The sequence below is a fragment of the Pteropus alecto genome, unplaced genomic scaffold, assembly GCF_000325575.1.
Source record: "Pteropus alecto unplaced genomic scaffold, ASM32557v1 scaffold61, whole genome shotgun sequence".
NCBI classification, from domain to species: Eukaryota; Metazoa; Chordata; class Mammalia; order Chiroptera; family Pteropodidae; genus Pteropus; species Pteropus alecto.
Window position 1 is genome coordinate 5,463,332 of NW_006434835.1, and position 11,855 is coordinate 5,475,186.

The window sequence follows — 11,855 nt, forward strand, 5'->3', positions numbered from 1 at the left end:
TCTGGAGCTGGGGGTAAGGACCCCGGCGCCCGGGGCTGCCCTTCCCCACACACCTTGGCCTGCGGGAGCCGAGAGAGCCGCAGGCATAATTAAGTAGGGGCTGGGAAGCCGGGCCGAAAGCCCCTGGCGACGGGGACCGGCTCTTCCCGGGGCCGCTCACTTCCTCTCGTTATTTGCTGCCCTTCAACTTGCGTGGTAGGGAAATGACGGCGCAGGCCCATTTTACAGATGGGGAAACCGACGACACCCAGCGAGATCATCACTCCCCGGTTAGTGCCAAAACCATCCGCCTGGCTTTGAGCAGGGCCGTTTGCACCCGGAGGCTCTCATGTACAGCCACCTGCGCATAAAGACTTTTAGGTCAGCAATGGACCGCAGATACCAGGGTGGTCCGGTAAGATTAAAATGGACCCGAAGACCTTCTGTCGCCTAGTGTGCTCTTAGCCAGGTAATGTGGCACACCACACATTGCGGGTTAACCGTGATGCTGGTGTGGACAAACCTGCACTGCCAGTCGCGTAAAAGCCCAGCGAATATGATGACAGGCTTGGGCTGTACCAGCTAGGTTTGCATAGCGCGCTTTGCGGAGATGGCCGGAACTGCCTAAGGGTGCATTCCTCGGAGTGATCCCCTCCTGAAGGGGCACGTGACTGTCCATCATCCCTGAACCACCCCCACCCCCACCATCTCTCCCTGTCTCAGACCTCCGCTTCCCCGCCTGTAAATTGAGGGGTCGAACTTTTCTAAGGACCCTGTGGCTTCTAAAAGCTCCCTGTTTTGGAGTGGGGTGGGCAGATGCAGAACACAGAGCTTTTTGGAGGCTGCGGTGCAGGGGGACTTAGATTAGCCAAGGCCGCTCCTAAACGCAGTCGCCGTGGTGGAGTTGGTGGGAAAACTCTAATTAGTGGGAAAACCGCGGACAGGAAACCCAACGGACCAGCGGCTCCAGCCGCTGGCTCCCGGCTGGGCAGGGCCCTCCCTGCTTCGCTCTTCGCCAGCCCAGGCCCCGCCCCCCCGGCGGCTCTGATGGCCGGTTCTCGGCAGAAGCATTCCTTTGAGGGACAGCCCTGTTTGAAGAAGCCACGGGAAAGGGAGGAAGGCCGAGGAGAGCTAGGGGTGGGAGGGATGAGGGGCCCCGCCCTGCGGGAGACCTGCCCTGGGCGCCCACCCAACAGCCCACTCAACGAGACGCTTCCTCTGAATAGGCTCGGCCAACGCGAGGGTGTGTGACCCCTCAGGAGTTTGTGAATGACCGTACAGCACTGGGGCCCCCAGGCTGGATGGCGGGCATTGGAGAGTAGAGAGGGGCCCTGGAGGATGAAGGACACTGGCTGGAAGCGGCTGCAGTGTCTATGCAGGTGGGGGAGGGGAGAAGGGGCAGAGGGAAGGTGCGGGAAGCAAGGAAGGCCAGGGAGAGGGACCCGAGTCCCCAGGTAGAGCCTTGAGCTGGGAGAGAGGAGCCCGCTCTGGGTGACCGGACGACATTTGCCTGTAGAGTCGGGAGCCTGCACACAGCTCTGCTCTCCCTCCCCGCCCCCCATAAAAGAAGTGAGGGCTTGACCTTCACTGGGGTGTCACCTATCACTTTCTATACAGTTTATCTTATCAAAAACCAGCCCTCTGGTAGTGGAATGACCCAAGAACCTGGCGGTGGGTGGGGAGGCAGCCTGCCTAAGGTGCCGCAGGGAGCAGAGCACGTGCAGGCCGGGGTCACACAGAGTGACATAGGCGCAGGACTAGACACAGAGGGTGCCTCAGGAGTGGGGGGCGGGGGGAGGGCTCCCTGCCAGGAGGCTGCTCCTATTAGAGCAGGTGTCTGGGGTTTGCTTCCAGCTTTGGGGACAGCAGACCTGGTCCCAGAAGCCCCTGTCTTTCCTAATCCTGGTCAGTGGATTGCCTTCTGCAAAAATCGTTTGTAAATGACCATCCTAAGGGACGTGACAGACCGCGCATGTTATGTCCAGAGCTGTCCAGAGCCGAGCCAGGGCCGTGTGCTTCCAAAGTCGTGTTATGAAATTAACATTCCACCCTTTTTGCTGTCAAACTCTCTCCTTGACTTTTGCAGGCTCCAAACACTAGTTAGTTCCAAGGTTTTGCAAACAAGGCTGTGCTCTTGGTGTTGCCGGCCTCCCCAGATGGGTGTCAGGTCGGTCCGAGCTCAGGTGTGCCCTCTCTCTCCCCAGATACCTGGTGTTTCTCCGGTACCAATGTTACTACGAGTACCCGCTGCTGACCTACCTGGAGTACCCCATTCTCATCGCACAAGGTAACCGAGCCCTCCCTGCCCAGCGCGGCCCTGGGCCCCTCCCCCCTCTCACGCTGAGCCTTTCCCGCCAGATATCATCCTCCTGCTCGGTATCTTCCACTTCAATGGGAACGTGTTCGCGTCAGCGCCATACGTCGCCCTGTATCCTTCCACGCCGCAGAATCGGAAATGGGCCTGGGCGTGCCGCGTTTCCTAATAGTACCCCCTGTTCATCAGGGCCATTTACCACATACTGATCTTTTCAGTTAAACTGAAAAGAATCCCAAATGCAAGACTCAGTGTGAGCAAATGCATCTCCGCAGCCCAGAGTTGCCCTCGTGCTGTCCAGGGCGCCACCTGGGATGTAGATTAGGACCTTGCTGGTGAACATTCCCAGCGGCAGAGCACACCTGCTGAGCGACTTCTTCCAACCTCGTTCTTTAGGGGAAAGGAGACATGAAAATGTCCCCAATGAGTGAAGTCCTAGTCATGATCGTGTCTGGCATAACACCATGCGGTCAGCCTGTGTGGGTGCGGGGGCAGGCTCGGGAGGGCTCCTGGAAGTCAAGACCTTAGCAGGACCCCTGTGGGGACCTGGTCATTACACAGACATGTCCCCGGGGCCTGACTTTCACTTCCACTCTTTGTCTCTGGTTGACCGTCACAGTCACATTCCTTAGGAGGCTGGGAAAGCCTTGACTGGCAGTGACATGGTCTTCCCCAGTGCCTGACTTTCACTTCGACTCTTTGTCTCGGGTTGACCGAGTTGACTGTCACAGTCACATTCCTTAGAAGGCTGGGAAAGCCTTGACTGGCAGTGACATGGTCTTCTGGGTGGAAGAAAGGGGGAGGGGGCTGCCGGGCCCTGTCTGCCCTGAGCGCCTTGAGGGCATGGGTGCAGGGAGGTGGGAAGCACCTGGTGTCCTTGGCCACGTGCCAAAAGCTCTCTAAGCCCGCAGATACCCCATCTGCGAAATGGGATATTATTGCCTCTTTAGGGTTATCGAGAGAACCAAATTACAAGCTGAGGGCATGGCACAGTCATCGTGGCTGTTTTACTAGAAGCGTTTTGCAAAGGGGAGCTGGGTGCACACTGAGTCCCGACCCTCTGCTGTTCCGTGGAGTTGTAAGGCCGTGACTCAGCGTCCCTCTGCAAGAGCGTGTGTCTGTACCGTTCCCCAGCCCCTCAGCTGGGGTTAGCCCCAGCGGGTTGAAGGCTCCTGGAAACAGAGTACTTTGTAGATGAAAAGCATTGTGTGGCTTACTATTTAAATAAAATGTATATCGGCAATGAATAGAATGAGGTGAGATGGCACAAAATGGGGCAAAAATATACCACAAAAATTAGTTTAAGAAATTTAATTAGAGAATGTTTTTAAAACCGGATTTCATCCAAATTCATTGCCTTTCCGGTGCTGACCAGGTTGCTAGTAGTTAGTCTGCTGACTTTCAGCACAGGGCATCGTCCATTTCAGCCCCTTCATTTAAAAGATGAATGATAATCACAGCAATCTGTCGGGTCCTTACGATGAGCAACATCGCATCGAGGAGGTAGATAGGGCAACGAATGTTAGGTGCATTTTGCAGATAAGCAAACCAAGGTCGAAAGATGGAAAGGGACTTGCCCAGGGTCACAGCAGAGGCTCCTGGCTGTCCCCTCACTGCCTGTCCCCTCACTGCCTGTCCCCTCACTGCCTGTCCCCTCACTGCCTGTCCCCTCACTGCCTGTCCCCTGCTTTCCTGTGTTTGCTTCAGCTTCCCTAGCCGGGCTGTCTCTTCCTGCAGCATCCCTCCGCTTGGTGAAGATCAGATGTCATCCGTCCTGTCTCCCAGCATCTCTCTCCCCACTGTGTCATTTTTACACAGGGGTTAGTGGGAAAGGGGAAAATCAATAGAGTTTCACGTGACATCAACCTTGCAGGATATGCCGACTTCGTAACGTCGGACCCCTCTTGTCAGAGCTTAACTTTTGACATTTCTTCAGCGATGCTTACGTGGTGTGGAATTAAGCCAGAAGTTAAAACCATTTGGAACAGTCCATGAATACAGGGTATTTTTTTGTTTTGTTTTTGTCATTTTCTTCTCTAATCTGCTTCTATTCTATTCTTTTAGACTCCTGGCAGGTGTTCACTTGAAACTGTTTTTGTCTTTTCCAAATCTGACAAGTCCTAGCAGAGCTGCTCCCAATTCCCCCCTTGGCTTCCGTGTAACCTCTGCGGTCCGGGTTTGTTTCTGTGGGCGGGAGAGGGGGGCGGGGGTGGGGGTTGGGGTTGCTGCCCGCTGAGCCACTTCCTTAGCACTCGGTAAGATTCGTGGCGTCTTGGTTCGTCCTCACCCTGCGGAAGTGGATCATTGATCTTTCCATGGTAAGCGCTGGCCTTGAAAAGAGTGTGAAATGGTCTGTCTCTCTCTTCTCCGTTCCACTGCCCTTCAAAGAACTTGCTAGATCAAATGTTTAAGCTGCTAAGTTTTCAGTTGTAAGCAAGCGCAGCGGTCTCCAAATATTAAAAGACATTATTCTCACTTAAATGGAAGGCAGAAGTTTTTATACATTTTGAGGGGGGGCATAAAGAACCAGATTGGGACAGTAGGTAACGGTACTGGAATGAAGAACCGAGCGTAAGTTAAAGAGCTTCCTGTCCTGTTCATAATTACATGTTGGCCACCTACTCGCTTTTCTGAGTTTGCTGCCCCCAGACATTTTTGTCCTCCTTGGAAAAGGGTCAGCCCTGTACTTTCTCCCTTCCTTGGGGGGGAGCCGAACCCATGCTGTGGGAAGAGGATTCCGCTGGCGGTCATGGAGCCTCTAACCGCAGATCTCTGCAAGGCGACCCAGCGAATGTTTCCAGCATACGGGAAAAGGAGGACAACTAATTGGTGGTCACAAGTCACTGCCTTCCACACCCAACTCACGAGTTTCGCCCCCTCCTCCCCCAGCATCTTGGCTGTGACACTTTCTTGGAAAGCTGACTTGACTCCCCAAGTTAGGTTCCAACCTACCGACGTTGGGAGAGCAAACGAGTAGGGTTGCCGGACCAACGACGAATCATTTTTTAGGATAAATATTATTCTAAATATTTAGTGTCCGTATTCAGTTTAAGTCCCAAATATTGTATGGGACATACTTATGCTAAAAAATGATTTGTCGTTGATCTGAAATTCCAGTTTAACCAGGTGCCCTGTATTTTTATTTGCTAAATCTGGCCACCCTACCAAAAGTCCTCTCCAGGACCGCGGTGCCGGTCCGGCTGTCTGGGGAGATCAGGCTGCCAGCCGTAGGAGCCTCCAGCTCCCGCAGCCTCGCTCCGGGCGCGGGGCGGAGCGGGCTCCGGGGACCCGGTCTGGATGGAGGCCGAGGGCTGCAGCGTTTTTTGATTTTTCTGTGCCTTCCCAGTGAATGCTCTGTTCTAACCACCCCCCGGGGCTCCGGTAGTTCATAGAGGCTTCCTTTTCCCTCGTCGAGCACGGACTGCATGCAGGCACTGTGCTGTCACTGTCCCCAAGTCCTTCCCGGTGCCTATTCCGGGGTGGGCCCGGGGGCCTCGGGGACAAGGTCTGGCTCGAGGGTCGTGGAGCTGCGGTGAAGAAAGAGCTGAGGCTTCAGGGCTCCCCCAGGGTAGAAGCCGCTGGGCCCCCGCGGGGGAGGGTGCTGTGCGAATTCGTGAAAAAGCCAAGTTCTGGAAGGTTTACAGCCCTACTGGTTTCAAAAGTACCAGTTCGGACCGAGAAATCCCGTCCGCAGAAACTCTAAACTGTGCTTTCGTGGTTTAGATAATTCACATACTCGTAGTTTATTCACAAAAAGATGTGATCGAAGCCCTCCGAAGTCATCTCCCCATGGTCCGAGCTCGCTCGTCCTGCCAGGTCCTGCTCGCGTTAGGCTCTGCGTTGGGTGACAGCCGAGTCACCTGCCCTTGAGCACGTGCGCTGAGATCGTCCGGGCCTTGCTCGTGCCCCCGAGGCAACGCCTTCGTGATCGCGACGCCGGCTCTTCCCCGGGAACGCCGTCTGCTGGGGTCAGCAGCGGGTGCCGTTGGAAGGACTGGCCAGCACTCGTCTGCCGGGCGCGGCCCTGTCCCCTGCTCGCGTGGATGGAGCGCGTGCGCGCCTCCTGGCCCTCCTGCCACCCTCCCCGACTCCTCCGCCTGCAGGTGCCAGGTCTGTGTCCTGGCCAGTTGTCCCTCCATTCCTCCCTCCCCGGCCAGCTCCTGTCACCCAGACTGCACAGGGCCTCCTTCCTCACGTCCCCCACCCCACCGCCCGCTTGGGGTCAGTCATCCGGGCCACCTGCGCCCAGCTCCTAGTGAGACCTGCCTTTGGAGCTGACCACAGGCCTGACCACGGGCCCTTGCTCGTCTACCTTCCCTACAACTCTTCGTTGTCCAAGTCACCCCTTCTCTCCTCCCATGATACCCTGCGATCGCCTCCGTCATCGCATTTGCCAAATGGCTTCGTCGTTAAGGATTTAGTCACATTCAACGGGACTCGCTGAGTGACGGCCGCGTGCCAGCGCCGTTCCAGGTGCTGGGGACCTCGCAGCAAACAGAATAAGTTCTCTCCTCGTGGAGCTTTCTTTCTGCGGGGACGGAAGATAAATGAGCTAGTCAAGGACACCAGCCACTTTCATCCCCAGCGGCTGTCCTGGCTTCTCCTCTAAGCATCTGTGGCGTTGGACGCGTTGGACGCTGCAGAGCAAGAGCCCCTTGTTTATCACGCTGTTCCCTGGGCTCCCAGGACCCCTCGCCCCCTGCAGTTACTCACCCAACCGCGGAATCGGTGCATTATAAATAAATGTCTTGTGGTTGTTCTTTTCCACTAAACTTGGGTTTTGCCCTTGTGCAAATTGGTTATCACTTGACCTGAAAATTTGGCTTTCAAAGCGGTTTCAGTATCTGGTGCTCTTCAGCCTTGGCAACTAAGGGACTCTTGACCTCCTTGTGTTTTATCTGCACACAGAGTTTATGTCTTTTCATCAGTGTGGCCAGTAAGTTTGCTCAGCTCCAGTACCTGTGGAAGACTGGGGACTCCGGAGCTGTGAGCGCTCTGACTTGGAGCCTCGCTTCCTACACCTGTGTGGGTAAGAACAAGACTCTATCCCGGGTGAGGGCGGTGAGGGGGTGTCTACCCAGAAGACTGCGTTAACTTGGTGTCCAAATGCCATCCATAGTCTCTTGAGCTTTAATCTTTCGCAAATAGCTATTCAGATGGAACTGCCTAGTGTGTCCATATTTACAAGGCTGACTGAACGCGGATGACTCTCCATCCAGCTGCTAAAATAAAGTGAAAGCAGCTTTTACCTAAAACCTGGGCTAGTATTAAGTCCTCTCTCCTTCTTTGAAAAGCATTAAGAGGATGATTATCTTGAATCCACTTATTGTTTTAAAAATCTGAATCTTTATGATGGAACAGATTAAAGAGATGAAAATCGAACACTGACTTTTCAGAATGAATATAAATTTGCAACAATGGGGTTTTTCTGGAGCCATAATTTGGTTCCAAATTTAGAATTTCCACTATTCATTTGGATTCCTGCAGGAACTACCTAAAATACATATATGCTATATTTAGGTAGATATTTTAAAATTTCAGAGCTATCACATTAATTAGATTTACTAGTTTTAGATATTTGAATTATACTCCTTCATGTTTCTTTATCTTAAGGGACCAATTTTTGCATCCAGGTTGCTGGTAGGGATATATATAACTTCTGGGATTGCTAATTGGATATGTTACTTCTTAGCTCCCTAATTTTATTTTCAGGTATTTTAATCTTTAAATGTTGCTTATTAAACTTTTTAAAGGAAATCTTGGGAACTTGTACCTATAGAGATCATATATTACATTTCAATCTATTTTGCATGGCACTCTGCTTAATAAGTACTTAAATATTTGAATAGTTGATAAAAAGAAGAACCGTAATTTTATGGGGAAAAAAATGAACTAGTTTTAAGCCCAGCTTCCCTTTTTGGTGGATGAGACTAACAACTTCAGCAGTGCTGACTTAGAAGTGAATGAAATGTGCGTTTTAGCCCTCACCCGACTTCCTTCAGTCACTGTTACTATTGTCCATTTACCAATTATTAAAAGTCTTTTTAAGAGTTTGCTTAAGGATCCTTAGTTGGCCACCTCCCTAAGGGGATAGAATCTTCTCTCCATCTGTGTAAGACCCACCCCTCCTATATACATTGCTGACTTAATCAACAACCATTCACAAAGCTCCTGTAAATCCTTGGGTTATCAAAATTGGCAACAAAACATTTGATAAGATTTGGTCTCTGCCTTTCAGGGGCTTAGTTTAGTTGGACGATCAGGCCGAAAAGCTACTATGTCAGTCTATGCTAAATGCAAAACGTGTTAGGCAGAGGGAGAGCTTCGTATGGGTTGGTTTTGGGTTGGGAAAGGCGTGCCTTGAGTTGTAGGTAGTGGCGTTCCCTGCCAGTTCACATGTGTCGGTTTAAACTGTCACCCCCATTTCCTAAGTGCTTACTAAGCGAAATGCTACGCCACAAAAAGTAATTAAACAGTTCTCGTTAGACCCTTTGGAAAACCATGCCTTCTTCCGGGCCTCGCTTTCGTTTACCTAGAAAATAAGGGGGTCAGAGTTCAGCGATTTAAAAACATTGTTTTTAGTGGGAGTCTCTCTTTAAATGAAACCTAACTAGAAGCTCTATATGTAAATGAGTTTTTCAAAAGTTGCTTTTTGGGGTGAGCTCTGCTTTCCTCCCTGGCTTTCCATACCCTCCCACCCCGGGCTTCCCTGGGCAGCTCTGAATTACCTCCCAGGAACAGCTTCTGCTCTTATGAGCAGCTTCAAAATCACTGGGCTAGGAAACATGGCTGGCTTTGAGAAGTCTTATGAAACATAGTACTACTTAGTATTCTGTACTACCAAAATCCTTCAAGAATAGTTAGCATTTATTCCTGTACTGAAAACTGAAAGACATTATTTAGCTAACTACCAAACTGTCTGAGTTGATATTTATTGCCAATTTTTTTTTTTTTTACAGCAAGAATAATAACAACTTTAATGACCACCAATGATCTCACACGTAAGCAAAAAATGTTTCTGCCCGCTTCCTTTAACAATGTTGTGCCACCTATGCCTCCTTCATTTGTAAATCGTGTTAGGGTTTAACAGATTGTGACTTGGCTCCATTGGACTGTAAACTTAGAGGCCAGCAACAACCAGTCACCATCTATAGCATTAAGCATCTACTTTCGTAGCCCCTCGCAGAGTACGCATGAGAGTCGATGCCTGTCTTCCACTCCAGCAGTGGAAAAAGATGGTGAAGTAATCACGCAATTAACTATTGAAAAACTTTATAAAATGTGTTTTGGAAGAGTAGGACAGGATGAGCACCTAATGGGGACCTGACCTAGTTGGAGGGAGCTGGGAAAATGGATTTGAATAAGCGTGAGACCCGGAGAAGGTGGGGAAGAAACTGTTACAAGGAGCAGCAGGTGTGAAAGTCATGAGCAACGAGGATGTAAGGCTTGGCCTCAGAGAGAGGCGGCCTGCAGTGAGTGCGTCGTGGGAGTGAGTACGGTGACCGGCAGGAGGGGAGAGGGTGCAGTGGCCAAAAGGTCTGGAATCTCCGAGAATTTCCCACAAGCTGTGGAAGGCTTTTTAAAGCAGGAGTGACATGACCATTTGACTCCATGTCCTTGTCAATTTTTAAAAAGGGGAACGGTGATGGAGAAAATACTTGGGGTAGCCTAAAAATAATTTAGTAATTTCTTAGGCATGTTCAACTCCCAAATCGAGCATATAAAAAATCTTGACGTTTGGCCAGTTTTTCAGAATTATCTGGACGGAACACACTATACCACCTTTCCTTTACACGGGAGGTTCTGAGACACCATTCACTACCCTCCAGACTTAAAAATGAGTAAAGGGGTTTTAAAAGGTTATATAATACTCCTTTATCAGCCAGAGCCAGATTTCTCCAAATTAAACATTTGATAAATTATTACTCATGAAGTCAGGCCAAGTGGCCAATGATAGGAAGAGCATTTTTTCCCGAAATATTTGGAACCAAAATTGTTCAGAAGTTCTCATGATCCATAGTTCTAAGTTTCAGGTTTTTTGGGGGGGCAGTGGGAGCAGGGTAAAACTTTATTTAGGTTTCTATTTAGAGCAGGTGATTTTGTTTTATAATGTGAAAAGTATTAATATACACTTCTTTCTTTCCTTTTGACTGATTTCAGTTCTTACACGTTTTGCGACCATGCTGGCTTTAAATTTATGGGTCACTGCTACAGTACTTCGCTATCGGAAGACCGTTTTAAAGGCTAAATGATGGACACTGTTCTTACAAAGTGGATTTCGAATAACTGAACCAAAGAAAAAGAAAAGCTCATTGCTGGGTCAAGGTCTTTTATAAATTTAGTCAATCATTTCAGAAACTTTGAAGCCAAAGGTATTTTAGATTTGCAAGGGCCACTTAACTGCTTACTTAAAAATGACCCCCCACCTCCATTAGGTTGTTAGGGTTCAGACATCTGCATCTTTGAGGTTGATTGATGGAAGTTGTCCAAGAATCCCATTTGGAGATTCTCGCTTTGACCCTTAGTCATGATTAAGTTCTCTCCAACGAGCTGAGCTGCCTAGAGCTAACTGCATCTGTTTTACAGCTTTCAGAATCTTTTAAACAAATGCTGTGCAGAGCACAAATGAACATGAATGGAGTGGGATTTTGCTCAAAGTCAGAAGTGGATTTGTAACAAATTCCTAGGGTTCACTTTCTGGGACTGTTTAATTGTAACAGACAAAGCAGGATATCCTTATTGTATCGTAACAGTGCAATCCTCCCTATGTTATTGGAAGCACATCAGGGCATGCAAAAAATGTAACTAACTTGTGTTCATACACCAAAGTGGTCCTTTAGCTTCATACTGTGCCTTTAAGTAATTCCTAAGAAACGGCAGTATTGGATGCAATCTCTGTTTACGATGAGGCAATCCCAGTGAACGTTCTGATTCAACCATTTTTAAAAGGCCACATCTATGCAATTACTGTTACTAGAATTTAGTACGAAATACAGCCTGACCTCAACCAGGTTTTGTGTATTGAAAATATATGCAGTAAAGGGTATTGCTGAGTTCTGCCAAGTTCTTATGGCTTTTGTTCTCATTATCACATTCTAAACATGGTATGATTCTACACTGTATTTTCATGTTTATAAACCCTAACACTTAAAAACTCTCTTTCCTCTTACAGTTGAATGGCATTATCCTGGTATATGCAGTAAGCAATGTTTATTAGAAAATATTTATGTAAAATAAACTTTCATATTTTGAATTCTGCTGTCTTAAAACTGTTTTAATGTGATTAGTTTTAAGTTACGTAAAGTGCAATTTAAAAAATATAAACTGATTAATCCTTTTAGAATTTCTGCTTGGGACCAGCAGGAAGAGAAACATGGTATCTGAAAATACTGTGTAGTTTTTAAAATTATAGTTGTCATTTAAAAAAAATCCCAGTAAATCTTTTCTCATATGCAGTTAACAATCTGACCATTAGTATAATACACATTATGTGATTTTTAGTCCAATAAATCTTTTATTCAAATACTTTATTAGTACTTTATCATTGTTTAAAGCAACTCCT

General features: G+C 48.9%; 1 protein-coding gene across 1 annotated transcript; it reads left to right on the plus strand.

Moving 5' to 3' along the window:
• The first annotated feature begins 29 nt into the window (after window positions 1-29).
• PQLC3 (PQ loop repeat containing 3) lies at window positions 30-11,546 on the plus strand. Its single transcript, XM_025045759.1, has 7 exons — window positions 30-269; window positions 2,184-2,266; window positions 2,338-2,407; window positions 4,554-4,611; window positions 7,202-7,322; window positions 9,253-9,294; window positions 10,454-11,546. Exons 1-7 carry the CDS (start codon window positions 229-231, stop codon window positions 10,543-10,545), a joined length of 507 nt encoding a protein of 168 aa, XP_024901527.1. The 5' UTR covers window positions 30-228; the 3' UTR covers window positions 10,546-11,546.
• Window positions 11,547-11,855: the final 309 nt, after the last annotated feature.

What these genes read in the sequence shown, in the direction of transcription:
- PQLC3 (XM_025045759.1), top strand. Translation starts at nt 229, where the DNA reads ATGGGGAAACCGACGACACCCAGCGAGATCATCACTCCCCG. An exon ending in CGCTTCCTACACCTGTGTGG is followed by an intron (nt 7,323 to 9,252) that starts GTAAGAACAAGA and finishes TTTTTTTTACAG; the next exon opens with CAAGAATAATAACAACTTTA. An exon ending in GACCACCAATGATCTCACAC is followed by an intron (nt 9,295 to 10,453) that starts GTAAGCAAAAAA and finishes GACTGATTTCAG; the next exon opens with TTCTTACACGTTTTGCGACC.